This window comes from Trachurus japonicus, chromosome 16 (genome assembly GCF_045865225.1).
Source record: "Trachurus japonicus isolate A0001 chromosome 16, Traja_1.0".
In the NCBI taxonomy this organism is placed as follows: Eukaryota; Metazoa; Chordata; class Actinopteri; order Carangiformes; family Carangidae; genus Trachurus; species Trachurus japonicus.
The window spans coordinates 9,911,984-9,932,404 of record NC_140922.1 but is presented as its reverse complement, the minus strand read 5'-3'; the positions used below and the strand labels follow the sequence as shown (position 1 = coordinate 9,932,404).

General features: G+C 41.7%; 5 protein-coding genes across 7 annotated transcripts in view; all 5 read right to left on the bottom strand.

Annotated features, from left to right (window-relative positions):
* The window catches only part of LOC146971730 (trypsin-1-like), a 215,863-nt gene extending 206,472 nt beyond the window's left edge, over positions 1-9,391 (bottom strand). For 2 of the 3 annotated variants that reach the window (XM_085801193.1, XM_085801194.1), the window contains exons 1-6: positions 9,347-9,391; positions 9,121-9,271; positions 8,761-9,011; positions 8,541-8,677; positions 8,333-8,434; positions 7,979-8,046 (exon numbers count right to left, since the gene is read on the bottom strand). In XM_085801193.1, coding sequence (XP_085657319.1) covers positions 7,999-8,046; positions 8,333-8,434; positions 8,541-8,677; positions 8,761-9,011; positions 9,121-9,271; positions 9,347-9,386 — 729 coding nt within the window. In that variant the 5' untranslated portion in view covers positions 9,387-9,391 and the 3' untranslated portion in view covers positions 7,979-7,998. Of the gene's footprint in view, positions 1-7,978; positions 8,222-8,332; positions 8,435-8,540; positions 8,678-8,760; positions 9,012-9,120; positions 9,272-9,346 lie in introns of those variants that run through there. The other variant, XM_085801195.1, reaches the window with a different exon arrangement.
* On the bottom strand, positions 1,367-4,039 carry mrpl17 (mitochondrial ribosomal protein L17). Its single transcript, XM_085801144.1, has 4 exons — positions 3,906-4,039; positions 3,596-3,788; positions 1,904-1,972; positions 1,367-1,793 (listed from the first exon to the last, which is right to left on the bottom strand). The coding sequence occupies exons 2-4, from the start codon at positions 3,767-3,769 to the stop codon at positions 1,539-1,541; spliced, it is 498 nt and encodes a 165-aa protein (XP_085657270.1). The 5' UTR covers positions 3,770-3,788; positions 3,906-4,039; the 3' UTR covers positions 1,367-1,538.
* On the bottom strand, positions 4,495-5,881 carry LOC146971731 (trypsin-1-like). Its single transcript, XM_085801198.1, has 6 exons — positions 5,820-5,881; positions 5,552-5,702; positions 5,204-5,454; positions 4,961-5,097; positions 4,763-4,864; positions 4,495-4,636 (listed from the first exon to the last, which is right to left on the bottom strand). Exons 1-6 carry the CDS (start codon positions 5,857-5,859, stop codon positions 4,589-4,591), a joined length of 729 nt encoding a protein of 242 aa, XP_085657324.1. The 5' UTR covers positions 5,860-5,881; the 3' UTR covers positions 4,495-4,588.
* A 2,667-nt stretch (positions 9,392-12,058) lies between the features above and the next one.
* LOC146971729 (trypsin-1-like) lies at positions 12,059-13,371 on the bottom strand. Its single transcript, XM_085801196.1, has 6 exons — positions 13,327-13,371; positions 13,101-13,251; positions 12,741-12,991; positions 12,521-12,657; positions 12,313-12,414; positions 12,059-12,201 (listed from the first exon to the last, which is right to left on the bottom strand). The coding sequence occupies exons 1-6, from the start codon at positions 13,364-13,366 to the stop codon at positions 12,154-12,156; spliced, it is 729 nt and encodes a 242-aa protein (XP_085657322.1). The 5' UTR covers positions 13,367-13,371; the 3' UTR covers positions 12,059-12,153.
* Positions 13,372-16,268: 2,897 nt separating this feature from the next.
* LOC146971728 (trypsin-1-like) lies at positions 16,269-17,665 on the bottom strand. Its single transcript, XM_085801192.1, has 6 exons — positions 17,537-17,665; positions 17,311-17,461; positions 16,951-17,201; positions 16,731-16,867; positions 16,523-16,624; positions 16,269-16,411 (listed from the first exon to the last, which is right to left on the bottom strand). Exons 1-6 carry the CDS (start codon positions 17,574-17,576, stop codon positions 16,364-16,366), a joined length of 729 nt encoding a protein of 242 aa, XP_085657318.1. The 5' UTR covers positions 17,577-17,665; the 3' UTR covers positions 16,269-16,363.
* Positions 17,666-20,421: the final 2,756 nt, after the last annotated feature.

The following is a 20,421-nucleotide window of genomic DNA, read 5'->3' as shown; positions in this document are numbered from 1 at the left end:
ATCTAACAGTACTCAATATTCCTACAGTTTTGAGACTTGAACTGTGATTAATACATTTAATTGTTAGGTATGTCCACCACGATGTCAAAACAACAATGTTATGGTCATACAGTGCAGCATAATCGATCTTTTTCACTGCAGACACTGACCTGTCATAAAAGGTGTCTGCAGTCACTACATGGAACTGAATTTAATTCTTTTTGTCACAATCATATGGTCAAAAAACGACAGGAAGTTCAGTATATTGACTTATTTAACAGTTTGTTTGTTTTTTTAAGTATTTTTTGGGCTTTTATGCCTTTAATTGATAGGATACTCGGACAGAGCAAAGACCCACCAGGGGGACGACCCGGGGCCGGCCGCAGCAAGGGCTATAGCCTCTGTATATGGGGCACAAAAAGTTTATGTTACTGTCTAGGGCAGGCAAGACAAATATTCAAGACCTTTGTAAATTCAATTTTAGACTATTATGGGATTTTTTGGGGGGAGGACTTAATTCAATTCAAACCTGCAGATACAGATGCTGTTGTGAGGAAAGAACACAGATGGAGTTTATCACATTAACGTTTCCATGTGTCTGCGGTGGAGCCATTGTTAATGCTATAAGTTACACCTGTGCTTTGTCTGCTACAAGTCAAACTGCGCGCAGTGAAAAAGTTGTTTTGTACTCTGTGTACAAACTGAGCCATAAATTGCGCTCTGGAAAAACAATATTACAAGCGCTTATTTGGCCTCTGGTTCAAAATTTAACATAAACTTCACAAAACTGCTCTGACTTCAGGTTTTATGTTCTGGTTTGGAAATGGATGCTTTCATCAGTTTGTGAACAGCCACATCCACACCTGTTTCCAACTGCCTTTCAACAGAAGACGGCTTCAAATGTCACATTAGCAGAATTGTAAACAAAAAAGCACTGGTGTAAAATAGTGAAATTAGTGATTGTTAAATTGCTCTAAATCACTTCACTTTCAGGGTCCTGTGTGTTCTTGTCTACTGTCATTCTGACTTGATTTACTGGGACACGAATAGAAACTTTATTAATGTTAATAACGCCTCTGCCTTTCAACAGGTCAGTTGTCGGTTGTGAAAGAGGCCCACAAACTACTTGAAATATCTCTTAACTGACCAAATGTTCGTGCCGTTTTTCTCCACTGTTAAGGCTCCTTCATTCCTTCATTTCATTTTATCTGTATTTTGTGCACATTCTCTTGACACATATAGGCATGGATGACGCACAGCTACATTATTTGAAATGAAAGTATGTGGGACCATAAATAAGCCCTTAGCCAAACCTCACCTGGTCCATGGGACAAATCTTTATAATTTAGTGTTCAAAGACGTAAAGTAAAAAATCTCTTCTCTTCATAAATCACATTTATTAATATAATAACCAAACAGAAATATACTCATACAGAAAAGTTCATGGATTTAGTTGACACTGTTTTTTGGTGAAGAAATGCATCAGTCATCTGCATGTGGCTCTTCAGTGCATTTCACCGTCCAACCATCGACCACTTATCCAAAACAATGGTTCAAAATTATGATTTTGCAGCCAACTGTTGTGCCCTGTCCTCTCTGTAGCCTTTGAGCAGCTGGTTGATGAGATTGAGTTCATTCTCCTTTTTGACAGGATAGAGAGGTGGGAAGGGGTTGCCTTTATACTCAAGGACGGCCATCTTTGCCCTGTCCAGGTTCTGTCTGTTGGGAATGCGTACCATCCGTGTGTAGCCTTTCGACTGAGTCTCAAACCGTGAAGCAAGGACCTTGAAGAGCTTTGGCACCAGGTCCTTTTCCTGAAAAGAGGAAACAGACTCAAACCAAAGGGCTACTGCACATAAACCATTTTATATTCTCAATGACAAAGCTTGTAACTTTGCAAAGTTGAGAAGCTGCAGACACATACCGTCAGCCAAAAACTGGCCATTTTCATCGCCTTCTCATCTGTGTCTCCCTTTTTGGCATAGTCAATCAACTGGAAAAGATAAAACATGAAAATACACACAGACAAGGAAGGGAAAGACGATCAAAATGTTATTTAAAAATCTTATTCCGTGCAGTTTAAATGTTGAAGGAGATGCAAAATCAATTCCTCCAGTGGTCGCTTGAGGCGGACTGTAACTAATGCATTTCTTGATTTGTTTTAGTCTCTGTAGTTGATTTCCCCATTTTGATGACTGTAACTTAATTGGCAGATAGCCCCTTGGCGCAACAGGTGGTCGCCATTATTTTAGTTCGACCGCTAGGTGTCTCACCGGCGTCACTTTAGGCCAAGCTGTGTTTTTGACGTTGGGGCCTTACTGAGAACTTTTCAAGGAAAATATAAGAAAAAATCCTCCTTGCAATGTGGTTAATTCACCAGCTGGACACATAACAGTCTGCACTCCTAAATTTTTAGGTAAGTTAAGTGTTATTTTTATGCCTTTTTGCATTAATTACTGGGCTTGCGTCTGTGCTCACTAGTTAGCTTAAGTTAGCTTGTCAACTAGCTAATTGGCCGGTGAAGCTTTGGGTTATGCTCACCTATTGAGCCTCCTACTTGTAACTTGAAAAAGTGCGAGAGCTCCCACTTGTGAAGGTCGGACAAAAAATCTACTCCGACAATCAATGTCTGGCGTCAAAATACATTATGGAATATTACAATATTTAAGTCTTACGGATTACCTAAATTACTGATTTTACGATTTTAAATGATCTGTTTCATTACCGGTATTTTAAAAATACTTCTTTGTATTTAAATACTTTATTTAATTTTATTTTTTATGTTTTTGTGTTAATGCCTTGCGTGAAGCACTCTGAATGCAAAGGTGTCACCTGTCCGCCATGTTTTTGTTTATTCTGGCGCGGTGCGTCTCGAACGCTTTGAAGTCGGTACTCGTGAGTTTTCAAGTGGGAGATTTTTCCCTCCGTGCTCCGAGCTGTGTCGAGCGCAGCCTTCGACGTTCAGCTGTGCTAACGGTGACATGTCTCCTCTACTGATTCAAGAAGCTGCTCTTCAGAAACCTACAGGACGTCCCGTGCAATATGAAGTGCAGATGCAGGTTGGTGTTTTGACTCAAGAACGGAAAAGTAGAGAGAAAGCCATTGCATTTGGTTAAAACTCCTGAGCTGGGCTTACAGACTGATCTGATATCATTTAGTAATTTATTGAATTTATGTGACATTTGATGGTGTGTCTGGTGGGGTAGTATAGACAGAAGTTATATACTCTTTATCATTGAGGGACGGGTTTCACTTAAGTTTAATGACTCGTAATGACTAATGACTTGTAATTATGCTGTCTGCTCAGATCATCTGCCTGCGTTCATTATGCCAATTGTATATTGTTTTCAATTAATTATGCACATGAAAACGACAGCTTTAAAATCGTGTTGTATTTAAGTATTGAATTGTTAAGCTGTTAGTTTGCACTGATAGTTTTGTTTGACTCTCAACCTCTATGGACAAAACCTTATCTAAATGTCTGGTAGCAGATATCGATCTTTCACAATATCTACTTTAGAGCTAAATACTAAATGTAACGTGTTTATGTTGCTTTCATTTAGCTAAGTAGTATTGGTAACAGACTGTCACATTAGCTTGCACGAAAACGTGTTACCTTTTCGGCGTAGAAGCGGACTTCATCCGCTTTGCCCAGCGTGGTTTCTATCCTCTCGTGTCGGACCAGTCCTGTCAAAATGTTCCGCAGCATGTCGATCCGGGACTGCGGACCCAGACCCATCCTCCGGGCCACCCGGCCGTGCGAGATCAACATTTGCAGCGTGAGGCGCATCTTGTCCGGTCAGACTGGCCTGCGAGAGTCCGAGAGAAACACAGGTAAAACCAAACCTCATACACGACTGGACGGGTTTAAAGTGAAACATATAACCTCCGCAGAGACATCTATACGTGGATAATAGAGCAGTTACCTCGGAGTAAGAACAAATCCTTAGGTCTCTGATGTCAACGCGGAGAGCGCAGCTGAGTTTGACATTGATGGTGCGTCGGCGAATCCGTCCGACTTGGCGACGGACCACGAGAACAAAGGTTCCGCTTAACTCGCTGCACCCGGAAGTAATGAAAACCAAGAACCAAATATGGCATTGTATTGTTATCATAAAAAGATAAAATAAGTAGGCTATAAAACAATACTTGATACTAAATATCGCTAAGACGTTTGGTTATATACAAAGGTGTTACAATACAACTGATAATCGTGAAGACAGGCTCAGTTTAATTTATGTATTTTTAATAGGATTTTTCAGTGGTTCCTCCCTCTTCTAATTAGCCTACTATTATTAATGTTGTTGTTTTTGTTGTTATCACAGTAGTATGTTGTCCAGCCCTGTTATTTGTCTCACAATATGACTTCAGTATACTAGCCTACATGAATTGAAGTCATTTTTTTTTTCCCATGCTCATTTTGTATTAATTAATTTGCTAGGCAGGCAGGCAGAGACACAGAGAAGGAACAAACTAACAAAAATGTGGATGTAACACTTATTTTATTTAAAAAAATGTGGATGTTACACTTATTTTATTTCAATCTCCATTTCATGCAGCAGAGTTTCATTGACACAGGATTTTGCAGAAGAGGTAGGTTGGACCAGACTTAGTAGTTAGCCATGGTGGTCTGCAGCCACTCTGTGAAAATGCAGGTCTGATACAAGAGAAAAGTGGTAAATGCATATTGAAAATTTGAAAGACTTTTATAGCATTTCTATGTCATGAAAGAAAAAAAAAGCATTGTTTGGGAAACTTTTTTTTAACATTTTTTTTTTTTTACCTTGGCATAGACACCAGGGTGGTTCCTCTCTGCACACCCAAAGCCCCAGGACACGACACCCTGCAGCTCACCGTTGCACACAACAGGACCACCAGAGTCACCCTGAAAGAAGGGCACATAAGTGTTGAATCTAAACTGCATGCTGTGGGCGCTGCAGATAATATGCTTTGTGCACATTGGAAAAGCAGAGATGCAAACCTGGCAGGAGTCCTTGCCACCCTCCAGGTATCCAGCACAGAACATAGCTTCACTGATCATCCCAGGGTAAGAATTGTCACAGTCCTCTTCAGACAGGATGGGGATGTTCAGGCACTGCAGCCTGTTGCTGTCATTAGCTATAGGGATGTGAACCCACAAAACACCCACAAAACACAAATACATAATAAGCGAATGTAGAGTGAGTAACAGAAGCCTTATTTTGAGTCAACATTTGATATTCACCCGAGCTCTGGGTCACACCCCATCCAGAGACTGTGCACATGGTGCCAGCAGGGGCACAGCTAGTGGGCAGAGCCACAGGCTTCACATACTGGTTGATGGTGGCAGGCTCACTAAGCTTGATCAGCATGATGTCATTATCGACCGTCCAGGACTCGTAGTTGGGGTGAGGGATCACAAGGGAGGCTGAAATGATCTGTTCATTGCCATCCATGAACCAACGGTTATGATCACCAAGGACAATGTCCATTTTGCTGAAAGGTGTATAATTGTGATTAAAAGCAGATATTGGAAAGGACATTAGGTGCAATGAGTTTTGCAGATTTGTTGGCATTTTTGAGGAGCACATACGATTTGTAGCAGTGAGCAGCAGACACCACCCAGTACTTGTTGACCAGGGAGCCTCCACAGAAGTGGTAGCCAGAGTTCAGAGACACCTGATGGGGCTGGGAGTGAGGTGTGCACTCACGCCCTCCAACAATTTTGTCATCCTCTGTGGCAACTGTAAAGAAACAAATATTCATATTTTCATGAAAGATGTGTTACCTTGCAAATACATTCATCATGAAATCAATTGTATCATCTTTGCCTCAGTCATTTTGACATGGTCCGTACTTACACACAGCTCCCAGGAGCAGAGCAAAGACCAAAGACCTCATGATTAGTTAATGGTAGATGGGGGGTACAGGGCTTTTCCTGAACCTGAAGTGGGCTTTTTATTGACAACATTACCCTATGCCAACTCTCGAGACACACCCCTGGCACTTCTAACCAATCAAAACCACCAAAGAGTGCTGATGGAAAAATGTTGCCATACTTATGAGGAATTCTGCCAAAGCAGGATGAAAACCCTGCTAGCGTAGAATTTCTACTAAGTATGGCAAATCATAATGGGACTGCTTTTGAAGTAGTTTTCACTGTCTTTTCACAAAATTTCAGCTTTTAAGTGTGGGCAGCCTTATTGTTGTTTGATCCATTGCTGCCCTGGCCCTGTTCAAGTGGAGTACAGCATGTTTGGTACATGTTATAATCAGCAATGTGACCTTGATGGCTTAGTGTCAGTGCCAGGTGGAGCGTCTCTCACAAACTGTCTGACCTTCACTATGACAGGTGAAGGGAAAGCCCCCTAATATGGAGAAACTTCTTTCTTTCTTTCTTTCTTAGAGTGAGGAATGCATTAACAAATGAAGGAAACAATTAAAACAATACAATTTTAGTGCATGCATGCAAATAAAATAGAGGGTTGTTATTTGTCTATTTCATTTAGGTGTTATTACTGTGACTCAGTTTATGACATACTGTCACATATTGTGCCACTAACTGTTCTACTGAATTAAGTTTTCACAATTTTCCACTTTAATATGATTACATTTGTCTCATTTTAGAAGAAAGTGCATTTCAAGCGGAGTCTAGTCTAGTGGGATTCTCTCCTTTGCAGCTTTCCATGACTGTGCGTCATCTTGTCTCTGTTCCAGACTGTGGTTACTCAGTCTATATTTTTATCAGCTCTGCCTTCTGCTCTGCTTCAGATACTTATCAGTGAAAATATTCTGTCACCCTTTATTCTCTCATCATTATTAATAGAACACTGCTTTTATTATATATCATGTATTGTATTTTGGTTGGTTTGTGTGTCTGTTTCCCCACAGGGGTGTTCTTTGCCCTTTGAATAAATTGGTCTCACTTGATGGGATGCTTTCTTGGTAATGGGGTGTTTGTAAAGCGTATTCTATTTGTCAAAGGTTTGGGTAAATCTTATTAAGATTAATAGAAACCAGGCAAATGGCACTTAAAACTAATTTTAATGCTAACTTAAAGTACTGAAGTTTTATACTGTTTTGGTAAAAAGGTGTTTTCTAAGTCATTTATGTAAATGATCAATGCTCTTTTACAGATTGCTTATTTTGCAAAGCTTTACTGTGTGGATAAATAGTGTGTGAGCTATTATATGTGAAACTTTTTGTCATAACAAAGTTTGCTACTTTTACTCTTTACTTACGTATGCCAAGGTACCAGAAAAACACAAATTATCTGCACACTTGGACAATGCAAGTTCAGTATTTTTATAAGTAAGCTTTCGGTCAAGAGACCTTTATTGGGGTAACAATCAGCAAATGGGTTCAGTGGAGTCTTTATGTGATTTATCAGGGCAAGTCTATAAGATTGGTTCTATGAGTGCCTTAGGATGAGAACTACTCGCTAGGAGTTAGGAGTCTCTTGTGACGGCCCAGAGCTGTCTGTGCTGCATGTCTGTGCTCTATGCTCTTGGCTGTAGTTAGGCAGAGCCTGGGAATCGGGAACACCTGCGGCCATGATTCCTGGTGTCTACAATAGATGGCTGGCCAGTCTGCTCTCGTTCTCTCCCTGCCACCAGCTGGAAGCTCGGCCCAAGCCACCGTTGTTTTTCTTTTGTTTTGTGTTCTGGTTATGGCCCAGTTCGCACTTATTCTTAACTTTGTAAATACAATTCACTTGTTTATTATTGATCCTCCGTCCTCTGTTAGGATGATTTGTTGTGGTCACTGAGCCGGGCCATACAGTAACACTCTTTACTTTTAAAAAATACTGTATTTGTAGTAGATGAAAGATATGACTTGTCAGCTGAAAAACTTGGTAAAAAATAAAAGCACATGTTGTGCATCATGATGTAAAAAGATGTAGACAATTAAGTGAAAGAACATATTTGAGAAAAAGGATGGAATACTTTATTGACTGATGGAAAATGGTTGAACATTATTCAAAACTCAGTACTGGATTCACAATGATTGAAGAAAACGATGGTGATCACAGGATCAAACTTAACAGTTTGCTATAGTCGTCTTCAGCCACTCGTTGAAGATGCAGACCTGTGTGCAGACAGAAAGATGTTTGTTAGGGTGGACAGACTGTAACAAATATCCAAATTGTCTGTTCTAAACAACAGAGTTTTACCTTGGCGTAGACAGCTGGACTGAGCTTGTTTTCTTATTTCACTTAGTATCTGGCCATAGTGGTCTCCAGCCAGTCGTTGAAGATGCACACCTGAAAATGAAAACATTGGAGTTAGATCAGTTACTCAATATTCAGAAAGCCTAAGCAAAGCTTAACTGGTAGCAGTGTGTTGATTAAATATCTTTCTCCCTTGAACATTACCTTGGCGTAGACACCAGGGTGGTCCTTCTCAGCGCATCCATAGCCCCAGGACACAACACCCTGCAGCTCACCGTTGCACACAACGGGGCCACCGGAGTCACCCTAAAAGAAGGAAGAAAGAGGGTAAGATTCAGTTACATACACCACATCGTACCAAGTATTTCATACAGTATTTGCTTTGCTCCTGCCTAAACATTGAATTACATACCTGGCAAGAGTCCTTGCCTCCCTCCAGGTATCCAGCGCAGAACATGGCATTAGTGATCTGGCCAGGGTAGGAGTTCTTACAGTCCCTCTCAGAAAGGATGGGGAGGTTCAGGCACTGCAGCTTGTTCTTGTCAGCAGCTGGAGAACAAAACAGATTTACAGTAAACTTGAGAAAAGATCAGTTTACAAGTTGAGAACACAGTGTGAGAGGTGTTACTTACTGGAGCTCATGGTGTTGCCCCAGCCTGAGACCAGGCACATGGTGCCAGCGGGAGCACAGCTGGTGGGCAGAGCCACGGGCTGCACGTACTGGTTGAGGGTGGCGGGCTTGCTCAGCTTGATCAGCATGATGTCATTGTTGATGTTGTAGGAGCTGTAGTTGGGGTGACGGATGACGCGGGAGGAGCTGATGAACTGCTCGGTTCCCTCATTGATCCTGATGTTGTGCTCGCCCAGACGCACCTCCACACGGCTGGGGAGGAAAGAGAGGATGTTTGACAACTGAATTTTAGGATGCCACACATTACCACATTAGTCCTACATGCAAAACGTTGTCTTCATGATATTGAGTAGTGACATACGACTTGTAGCAGTGAGCAGCAGACACAACCCAGTTCTCGTTGACCAGGGAGCCTCCACAGAAGTGGTAGCCAGAGTTCAGGGAGACCTGATGGGCCTGGGAGTGGGCCTTGCACTCATACCCTCCGACGATCTTGTCGTCCTCCAGGGCAACTGAAAGCACACAGGAGGCCGTTCAGCCAGAGCCAGCAACCAAGTGAATGTTTCTGTGATGAGACATATACTTACAAGCAGCTCCGATGAGCAGAACGAAGACCAGAGACCTCATGGTTGCTGAGTGATCTTGTCGATGAGAAACTTACCTGGAGCCCTGGTTTATATAGATAGGAACCTCTCCCCTCTCCCTGCTGAAAACACCTCCCACTGTTGTTTTTGACCAATCAGGGTCGTGTTAAAAAAGATTGTGGGTTATGGAAAAGCAAATATTATGTTGGCTGTGGGATGGCGTGTACCGTAACATACTGTATAGCTAAAGTTATATAATTAATAACACTTTTTTAGAAGCACAATGGACACAGTTTGAAAGAACAGGCACTGGAGAAACAAGCATAAAGCTTTTTAGATTATTGCAGCACATGTGAAGGTTTATATGAAAAAAAAGTGCATTCAATTAAATACCTGTCATTTGTATGACATGGATGAATTGACCTATGATTACATAACTTAGTTTAAGTGACAGTGTGCAATTACATTAATTTGCAGAAAACAATGAGGAGATGGTTGCACCAGATTTAGCTCACAGCTAATTTCCATCTGTAGTCCTTGCAGTATGCCATTCAAATTTACTCACTTATCTGGACAATGAACACTACAATTTCTCTTGACGTCTGCATAAAGTAGTTAACGTTGATTTTGGGACTATTTGCTAAACTACAGTAAATATCCCATGTGGCATTGTTTCAGGACACAGTCTGAATTTAAGAGAGTATGTGTTTTGTAATTTTTAACCTTGACATGGATGGAGTTGTGCTGTGAAGACATGGCTGCAGCTCCGCAGATGGCATGGTTCACAGCCACAGATAACAAATGTGGCTTTCACAGGAAACTTAACCTACCCATGTGTCATTAGATTGGAACACCTCAAACATGTTGAGTTAGAGAGGTGACAAGAGACTGGACAACACAAAGATAATTGTGCATTTCCAAAAACACCAACAAAACAAATAACAAAATAGGCTACAGCTGGCTCATCACAGTTATTTATGAAAGGAATGAAATGATCCTTTAGTTGAAATTGTAATGTTTGAATATATTTTGGCTTTTCTCAGCGAGTTTCAGCCCTTTTATCTGTTTTCTAATCTGATTCAGCCAAATTTCTGTTAAAACTGGCCTCATTTACATGATTTCTGCTTCTGAAATGCTGAAATGTTGCCAATTAACTCTACATGTGAACATGTTCAAGCCATTTCTGCATTGCTGAAATCCGCACTTTTTGCTGCTGTAAACCTGTACTGTTTCTAATTACCATCAGGGGCAACTCTGCTGATTGAAAAAGAAGTCTATAGGAAATAACCTTAACGTATTTTTATTTATTTATTAATTTTTTAAGTATATTTTTGGTCTTTTTGCTTTCAATCGATAGTATACTCGAGAGAGGGGGAATGACATGCAGCAGAGGGCCACCAGAGTCGCGAGGAGTATAGCCAGAGACGTATAGCCTCTGCATATGGGGGCGCCTGCTCTATCCACTGAGCTTAACGACACCCCAACCTATATTGTTTAACTTATTTAAAATTTTGCTCATGAGTTTGTGGTCTCAGTTGCTAGTTTCAAGTCTTCTTCAACACAGCATTCAGGGGTCGTGTTTAGCTCAGTTGGTAGAGCACCCACCCCATGTGTTGAGGCTGTGGTCCTCGCTGCAGGCGGCCCCAGTTCGAGCGGCCCTGTCCTGCGTGTGTCCCCCCCCGGCTCCTATTTCCTGTCTCTCTCTCAACTGTCCCAAAAGCCCCAAAAAGATACTTTAAAAAACAGCATTCAGTGGAAAATTGACATAACACATGGTACTAGCTTTACAGGTTGATAAACAGGTTGCCGTATCAATCAGCATAGAGCACAGAGCTGTACATCAGAGCTTTGACATGTCATTATGATTTCAGCTCATGAAAGTTAAGGAAACATTTTGTTTGCCAAAAATGTCTTTTTCTGCACCAGAATGTGCTTAAAGCCACTCCTAGTTGGATTTTCAATGAATTTGGTAGGCCTAAGTATAATCTGTTGCTGTAAGCCTGTTTTTCAATAGCCAAAACTAGCATTCCTCTTAAAATCACACTTAAGGGGAAATACAGATGCACCACGCTAAGCAAGCTAATGTTAGCTGTTGATTTGGCATTTGCTGTGCTAACAGGCAGTTCAGTTAAAGACCCAATGAACAGGTAACTTTAACCAATGTCAATAGAAATGTCTTTGGTCAGTACATTTTGTACAGTGATGTCAGGGCAGGAGTTATCACAGTCCCTATCGGAAAGGATAGGGATGTCCAGGCACCCAGCTTGTTCCTCTCAGCAGCTAAATCAAAGTGGGCGTCAAAAAATGTAAAATAAGACAAATGAAGAAAATACATGTAGACCTAGCAGTTAAAATGCAGGTGTTACTTGGATGCTACTGTAGGAATGATCAGAGGCAAGAGCAGCTATTAGCCGCTTGTGGATATGTGCACCAGTAATTTTCATTTGCTGGAGTTAGTTCATGCTTTCTGGAGTTTTTTGTTGAGTTAGGCTATATAATGATTGTCAAAAATTAATGAGTAACGAGACTGGTAGGAGGAGAATAGATATTGAAGAATGAATTTCTAGTTTGGGGGTTTTGGCAATATTAGACCATCTTTTATAATATCAGTATGCAAGTCTCATTTTTCAAGCCTGAGTAATCACTGATGACAATGATGATGATTTCAAGAATTTGTTTTTTGTGATGACCGCACATAAAAACAGATCCAAGGGATAAGCTTTGAAATGTTTATTCATTGTATTGTTCAGAACAAAAGATGGAACATAAACAGCAAATGATGTTGAGTTGCTGGACCGAACTTGTTTCACTTAGTATCTGGCCATAGTGGTCTCCAGCCAGTCGTTGAAGATGCACACCTGAAAATGAAAACATTGGAGTTAGATCAGTAACTCAATATTCAGAAAGCCTTAGCAAAGCTTAACTGGTAGCAGTGTGTTGATTAAATATCTTTCTCCCTTGAACATTACCTTGGCGTAGACACCAGGGTGGTCCTTCTCAGCGCATCCATAGCCCCAGGACACAACACCCTGCAGCTCACCGTTGCACACAACGGGGCCACCGGAGTCACCCTAAAAGAAGGAAGAAAGAGGGTAAGATTCAGTTACATACACCACGTCGTACCAAGTATTTCATACAGTATTTGCTCTGCTCCTGCCTAAACATTGAATTACATACCTGGCAAGAGTCCTTGCCTCCCTCCAGGTATCCAGCGCAGAACATGGCATTAGTGATCTGGCCAGGGTAGGAGTTCTTACAGTCCCTCTCAGAAAGGATGGGGAGGTTCAGGCACTGCAGCTTGTTCTTGTCAGCAGCTGGAGAACAAAACAGATTTACAGTAAACTTGAGAAAAGATCAGTTTACAAGTTGAGAACACAGTGTGAGAGGTGTTACTTACTGGAGCTCATGGTGTTGCCCCAGCCTGAGACCAGGCACATGGTGCCAGCGGGAGCACAGCTGGTGGGCAGAGCCACGGGCTGCACGTACTGGTTGAGGGTGGCGGGCTTGCTCAGCTTGATCAGCATGATGTCATTGTTGATGTTGTAGGAGCTGTAGTTGGGGTGACGGATGACGCGGGAGGAGCTGATGAACTGCTCGGTTCCCTCATTGATCCTGATGTTGTGCTCGCCCAGACGCACCTCCACACGGCTGGGGAGGAAAGAGAGGATGTTTGACAACTGAATTTCAGGATGCCACACATTACCACATTAGTCCTGCATGCAAAACGTTGTCTTCATGATATTGAGTAGTGACATACGACTTGTAGCAGTGAGCAGCAGACACAACCCAGTTCTCGTTGACCAGGGAGCCTCCACAGAAGTGGTAGCCAGAGTTCAGGGAGACCTGATGGGCCTGGGAGTGGGCCTTGCACTCATACCCTCCGACGATCTTGTCGTCCTCCAGGGCAACTGAAAGCACACAGGAGGCCGTTCAGCCAGAGCCAGCAACCAAGTGAATGTTTCTGTGATGAGACATATACTTACAAGCAGCTCCGATGAGCAGAACGAAGACCAGAGACCTCATGGTTGCTGAGTGATCTTGTCGATGAGAAACTTACCTGGAGCCCTGGTTTATATAGATAGGAACCTCTCCCCTCTGCCTGCTGAAAACACCTCCCACTGTTGTTTTTGACCAATCAGGGTCATGTTAAAAAAGATTGTGGGTTGTGGAAAAGCAAATATTCTGTTGGCTGTGGGATGGCGTGTACCGTACCATACTGTATAGCTAAAGTTATATAATTAATAAAACCTTTTTAGAAGCACATTGGACACAGTTTGAAAGAACAGGCACTGGAGAAACAAGCATAAAGCTTTTTAGATTATTGCAGCACATGTCAAGGTTTATATGAAAAAAAAAAACTGCATTAAATTAAATACTTGTCATTCGTATGACATGGATGAATTGACCTATGATTACATAACTTAGTTTAAGGGACAGTGTGCAATTACATTAATAATTTGCAGAAAACAATGAGGAGATGGTTGCACCAGATTTAGCTCACGGCTAATTTCCATCTGTAGTCCTTGCAGTATGCCATTCAAATTTACTCACTTACCTGGACAATGAACACTACAATTTCTCTTGACGTCTACATAAAGTAGTTAACATTGATTTTGGGACTATTTGCTAAACTAAATATCCCATGTGGCATTGTTTCAGGACACAGTCTGAATTTAAGAGAGTGTTTCGTAATTTTTAACCTTGACATGGATGGAGTTGTGCTGTGAAGACATGGCTGCAGCTCCACAGATGGCATGGTTCATAGCCACAGAAAACAAATGTGGCTTTCACAGGAAACTTAACCTACCCATGTGTCATTAGATTGGAACACCTCAAAAATGTTGAGTTAGAGAGGTGACAAGAGACTGAACAACACAAAGATAATTGTGCAATTCCAAAAACACCAACAAAACAAATAACAAAATAGGCCACAGCTGGCTCATCACAGTTATTTATGAAAGGAATGAAATTATCTTTTAGTTGAAATTGTAATGTTTGAATATATTTTGGCTTTTCTCAGCGAGTTTCAGCCCTTTTATCTGTTTTCTAACCTGATTCAGCCAAATTTCTGTTAAAACTGGCCTCATTTACATGATTTCTGCTTCTGAAATGCTGAAATGTTGCCAATTAACTGTGAACATGTTCAAGCCATTTCTGCATTGCTAAAATCCGCACTTTTTGCTGCTGTAAACCTGTATACTGTTTCTAATTACCATCAGGGGCAACTCTGCTGATTGAAAAAGAAGTCTATAGGAAATAACCTTAACATATTTTTATTTATTTATTTATTTTTTAAGTATTTTTTTGGTCTTTTTGCCTTCAATCAGTAGTATAGTCAAGAGAGACAGGAAATGGGGAGGCAGAGAGAGGGGGAATAACATGCAGCAAAGGGCCACCAGAGTCGAGATTCGATCCAGAACCGGCTGTAACGAGGAGTATAGCCTCTGCATATGGGGCGCCTGCTCTATCCACTGAGCTTAACGACGCCCCAACCTAAACATATTTTTTAACTTAATTAAAATTTTGCTGTGGTCTCGGTCGCTAGTTTCAAGTCAACACAGCATTCAGGGGTGGTGTTTAGCTCAGTTGTGTTGTGGCTGTGGTCCTCGCTGCAGGCCCCGGTTTGAGCGGCCCTGTCCTGCGTGTGTGTCCCCCGTCTCCTATTTCCTGTCTCTCTCTCAACTGTCCCAAAAGCCCCAAAAATATACTTAAAAAAAACACAGCATTCAGTGGAAATTTGACACATGGTAGCCTACTGTATGCTTTAAAATGTTGATAAAAAGGTTGCCATATCAATCAGCATTGAGCACGGAGCTGTACATCAGAGCTTTGACATGTCATTATGATTTCAGCTCATGAAAGTTAAGGAAACATTTTGTTTGCCAAAAATGTCTTTTTCTGCATCAGACTGTGCTTAAAGCCACTCCTACTTGGATTTTCAATGAATTTGGTAAGTATAATCTGTTGCTCTAAGCCTGTTTTTCAATAGCCAAAATTAGCATTCCTCTTAAAATCACACTTAAAGGGAAATACAGATGCACCATGCTAAACAAGCTAATGTTAGCTGTTGATTTGGCATTTGCTGTGCTAACAGTAACTGGGTGTTCAGTTAAAGACCCAGTGAACAGGTAACTTTAACCAATGTCAATAGAAATGTCTTTGGTCAGTACATTTTGTACAGTGATGTCAGGGCAGGAGTTATCACAGTCCCTATCGGAAAGGATGGGGATGTCCAGGCACCCAGCTTGTTCCTGTCAGCAGCTCAATCAAAGTGGGCGTCAAAAATTTAATATAAGACGAATGAAGAAAATACATGTAGACCTAGCAGTTAAAATGCAGGTGTTACTTGTGGATGCTAGGAATGATCAGAGGCAAGAGCAGCTATTAGTAGCTTGTGGATGTTTAAGTGCACCAGTAATTATCATTTGCTGGAGTTCGTTTATGCTTTCTGGAGTTTATTGTTGAGTTATAATGATTGTCAAAAATTAATGAGGGGGGTGGTGCGTGGCGCAGTGGTTAAGGTGGCCGCCCCATGTAGAGGCTACAGTCCTCAACGCAGGCGTCCCCGGTTCGAATCCTGCGTCGGGCAGACCCTTCCTGCATGTCATTCCCCCTCTCTCTGCCTCCCCCTTTCCTGTCACTGTGCTATCCAATAAAAGGCAAAAAGGCCAAAAAATATACTTAAAAAAAAAAAAATTAATGAGGAACGAGACTGGTAGGAGGAGAATAGGTATTGATGAATGAATTTCTAGTTTGGGGTTTTAAGCAATATTAGACCATCTTTCAAATTAGTCATCTATAATATCAGTATGCAAGTCTCAATTCAATTTTCAAGCCTGAGTAATTAATCACTGATGACAATGATGAGGATGATTTCAAGAATTTGTTTTTTGTAGTGACTGCACATAAAAACAGATCCACAGGATATGCTTTGAAATGTTTATTCATTTTATTGTTCAGAACAAAAGATGGAACATAAACAGCAAATGATGTTGAGTTGCTGGACCGAACTTGTTTCACTTAGTATCTGGCCATAGTGGTCTCCAGCCAGTCGTTGAAGATGCACACCTGAAAATGAAAACATTGGAGTTAGATCAGTTACTCAATATTCAGAAAGCCTAAGCAAAGCTTAACTGGTAGCAGTGTGTTGATTAAATATCTTTCTCCCTTGAACATTACCTTGGCGTAGACACCAGGGTGGTCCTTCTCAGCGCATCCATAGCCCCAGGACACAACACCCTGCAGCTCACCGTTGCACACAACGGGGCCACCGGAGTCACCCTAAAAGAAGGAAGAAAGAGGGTAAGATTCAGTTACATACACCACGTCGTACCAAGTATTTCATACAGTATTTGCTCTGCTCCTGCCTAAACATTGAATTACATACCTGGCAAGAGTCCTTGCCTCCCTCCAGGTATCCAGCGCAGAACATGGCATTAGTGATCTGGCCAGGGTAGGAGTTCTTACAGTCCCTCTCAGAAAGGATGGGGAGGTTCAGGCACTGCAGCTTGTTCTTGTCAGCAGCTGGAGAACAAAACAGATTTACAGTAAACTTGAGAAAAGATCAGTTTACAAGTTGAGAACACAGTGTGAGAGGTGTTACTTACTGGAGCTCATGGTGTTGCCCCAGCCTGAGACCAGGCACATGGTGCCAGCGGGAGCACAGCTGGTGGGCAGAGCCACGGGCTGCACGTACTGGTTGAGGGTGGCGGGCTTGCTCAGCTTGATCAGCATGATGTCATTGTTGATGTTGTAGGAGCTGTAGTTGGGGTGACGGATGACACGGGAGGAGCTGATGAACTGCTCGGTTCCCTCATTGATCCTGATGTTGTGCTCGCCCAGACGCACCTCCACACGGCTGGGGAGGAAAGAGAGGATGTTTGACAACTGAATTTTAGGATGCCATACATTACCACATTAGTCCTACATGCAAAACGTTGTCTTCATGATATTGAGTAGTGACATACGACTTGTAGCAGTGAGCAGCAGACACAACCCAGTTCTCGTTGACCAGGGAGCCTCCACAGAAGTGGTAGCCAGAGTTCAGGGAGACCTGATGGGCCTGGGAGTGGGCCTTGCACTCATACCCTCCGACGATCTTGTCGTCCTCCAGGGAAACTGAAAGCACACAGGAGGCCGTTCAGCCAGAGCCAGCAACCAAGTGAATGTTTCTGTGATGAGACATATACTTACAAGCAGCTCCGATGAGCAGAACGAAGACCAGAGACCTCATGGTTGCTGAGTGATCTTGTCGATGAGAAACTTACCTGGAGCCCTGGTTTATATAGATAGGAACCTCTCCCCTCTCCCTCCTGAAAACACCTCCCACTGTTGTTTTTGACCAATCAGGGTCATGTTAAAAAAGATTGTGGGTTGTGGAAAAGCAAATATTCTGTTGGCTGTGGGACGGCGTGTACCATACCATACTGTATAGCTAAAGTTATATAATTAATAAAACCTTTTTAGAAGCACATTGGACACAGTTTGAAAGAACAGGCACTGGAGAAACAAGCATAAATCTTTTTAGATTATTGCAGCACATGTCAAGGTTTATATGAAAAAAAAAACTGCATTAAATTAAATACTTGTCATTCATGACATGGATGAATTGACCTATGATTACATAACTTAGTTTAAGGGACAGTGTGCAATTACATTAATAATTTGCAGAAAACAATGAGGAGATGGTTGCACCAGATTTAGCTCACAGCTAATTTCCATCTGTAGTCCTTGCAGTATGCCATTCAAATTTACTCACTTATCTGGACAATGAACACTACAATTTCTCTTGACGTCTACATAAAGTAGTTAACATTGATTTTGGGACTATTTGCTAAACTAAATATCCCATGTGGCATTGTTTCAGGACACAGTCTGAATTTAAGAGAGTATGTGTTTCGTAATTTTTAACCTTGACATGGACGGAGTTGTGCTGTGAAGACATGGCTGCAGCTCCACAGATGGCATGGTTCATAGCCACAGAGAACAAATGTGGCTTTCACAGGAAACTTAACCTACCCATGTGTCATTAGATTGGAACACCTCAAAAATGTTGAGTTAGAGAGGTGACAAGAGACTGAACAACACAAAGATAATTGTGCAATTCCAAAAACACCAACAAAACAAATAACAAAATAGGCTACAGCTGGCTCATCACAGTTATTTATGAAAGGAATGAAATGATCTTTTAGTTGAAATTGTAATGTTTGAATATATTTTGGCTTTTCTTGGCGAGTTTCAGCCCTTTTATCTGTTTTCTAACCTGATTCAGCCAAATTTCTGTTAAAACTGGCCTCATTTACATTATTTCTGCTTCTGAAATGCTGAAATGTTGCCAATTAACTCTACATGTGAACATGTTCAAGCCATTTCTGCATTGCTAAAATCCGCACTTTTTGCTGCTGTAAACCTGTATACTGTTTCTAATTACCATCAGGGGCAACTCTGCTGATTGAAAAAGAAGTCTATAGGAAATAACCTTAACATATTTTTATTTATTTATTTATTTTTTAAGTATTTTTTTGGTCTTTTTGCCTTCAATCAATAGTATAGTCAAGAGAGACAGGAAATGGGGAGGCAGAGAGAGGGGGAATAACATGCAGCAAAGGGCCACCAGAGTCGAGATTCGATCCAGAACCGGCTGTAACGAGGAGTATAGCCTCTGCATATGGGGCGCCTGCTCTATCCACTGAGCTTAACGACGCCCCAACCTAAACATATTTTTTAACTTAATTAAAATTTTGCTGTGGTCTCGGTCGCTAGTTTCAAGTCAACACAGCATTCAGGGGTGGTGTTTAGCTCAGTTGTGTTGTGGCTGTGGTCCTCGCTGCAGGCCCCGGTTTGAGCGGCCCTGTCCTGCGTGTGTCCCCCCCCGTCTCCTATTTCCTGTCTCTCTCTCAACTGTCCCAAAAGCCCCAAAAATATACTTAAAGCAGAAGTAATTGATATATTTGTGTTAATATAAGTCTTAAATAGTTATATCTTCCGACAGCAATCACTTACATAGAGTGTTTGGACTGAAACACGGGTCTGTCAGTCACTCTGCTCTGCTCTGAGCCGAGGAGAAAACATTTATCGTATCCTACAGTTTTTATCCAATGAGGAGAGAGAACGGCATGCAGGGCTGTGTGTGCAGCCAAGGGACGCCATGAATGTGGCGACGTAGGGACGAGGACTGTTATGGTGCGTTCAAGGAAACTCGTATTTTTCCGACCGTGAAGTCGTAGGACCCTACCAGTTCGATCTGGTACGAGTTCACCGGTCGGAAGTTACGAGTGGCCGTTATAGTGACTTTCACCGGTAAAACAGGTCGGAAAAACACGAGTGGGTTGCCTGGAACGCTACAAAGTCGTAAGTTGTGACTTGAAGCTGTAATTTACGATTTCAAAAGCCTGCCTGGAACGCAGCATTAGCGAAAACGACCGGACCACTTACTTCTGCTTTAAAAAAAAACACAGCATTCAGTGGAAATTTGACACATGGTAGCCTACTGTATGCTTTAAAATGTTGATAAAAAGGTTGCCATATCAATCAGCATTGAGCACGGAGCTGTACATCAGAGCTTTGACATGTCATTATGATTTCAGCTCATGAAAGTTAAGGAAACATTTTGTTTGCCAAAAATGTCTTTTTCTGCATCAGACTGTGCTTAAAGCCACTCCTACTTGGATTTTCAATTAATTTGGTAAGTATAATCTGTTGCTCTAAGCCTGTTTTTCAATAGCCAAAATTAGCATTCCTCTTAAAATCACACTTAAGGGGAAATACAGATGCACCATGCTAAACAAGCTAATGTTAGCTGTTGATTTGGCATTTGCTGTGCTAACAGTAACTGGGTGTTCAGTTAAAGACCCAGTGAACAGGTAACTTTAACCAATGTCAATAGAAATGTCTTTGGTCAGTACATTTTGTACAGTGATGTCAGGGCAGGAGTTATCACAGTCCCTATCGGAAAGGATGGGGATGTCCAGGCACCCAGCTTGTTCCTGTCAGCAGCTAAATCAAAGTGGGTGTCAAAAATTTAATATAAGACGAATGAAGAAAATACATGTGGACCTAGCAGTTAAAATGCAGGTGTT

Coding starts and splice junctions, on each gene's coding strand:
- mrpl17 (XM_085801144.1), bottom strand. CDS start 3,769: ATGCGCCTCACGCTGCAAATGTTGATCTCGCACGGCCGGGTGGCCCGG. Junction 1,973..3,595: donor TCCGCTTCTACGCCGAAAAG/GTAACACGTTTT, acceptor TATCTTTTCCAG/TTGATTGACTATGCCAAAAA. Junction 1,794..1,903: donor TGGCCAGTTTTTGGCTGACG/GTATGTGTCTGC, acceptor TCCTCTTTTCAG/GAAAAGGACCTGGTGCCAAA.
- LOC146971731 (XM_085801198.1), bottom strand. CDS start 5,859: ATGAGGTCTTTGGTCTTTGCTCTGCTCCTGGGAGCTGTGT. Junction 5,703..5,819: donor TCTGCTCCTGGGAGCTGTGT/GTAAGTACGGAC, acceptor GTTTCTTTACAG/TTGCCACAGAGGATGACAAA. Junction 4,865..4,960: donor GTGGCAAGGACTCCTGCCAG/GTTTGCATCTCT, acceptor CCCTTCTTTCAG/GGTGACTCTGGTGGTCCTGT.
- LOC146971729 (XM_085801196.1), bottom strand. CDS start 13,366: ATGAGGTCTCTGGTCTTCGTTCTGCTCATCGGAGCTGCTT. Junction 12,658..12,740: donor GGGCAACACCATGAGCTCCA/GTAAGTAACACC, acceptor TTTGTTCTCCAG/CTGCTGACAAGAACAAGCTG. Junction 12,202..12,312: donor ACCCTGGTGTCTACGCCAAG/GTAATGTTCAAG, acceptor TTTCATTTTCAG/GTGTGCATCTTCAACGACTG.
- LOC146971728 (XM_085801192.1), bottom strand. CDS start 17,576: ATGAGGTCTCTGGTCTTCGTTCTGCTCATCGGAGCTGCTT. Junction 17,202..17,310: donor GCTGCTCACTGCTACAAGTC/GTATGTCACTAC, acceptor TTTCCTCCCCAG/CCGTGTGGAGGTGCGTCTGG. Junction 16,412..16,522: donor ACCCTGGTGTCTACGCCAAG/GTAATGTTCAAG, acceptor TTTCATTTTCAG/GTGTGCATCTTCAACGACTG.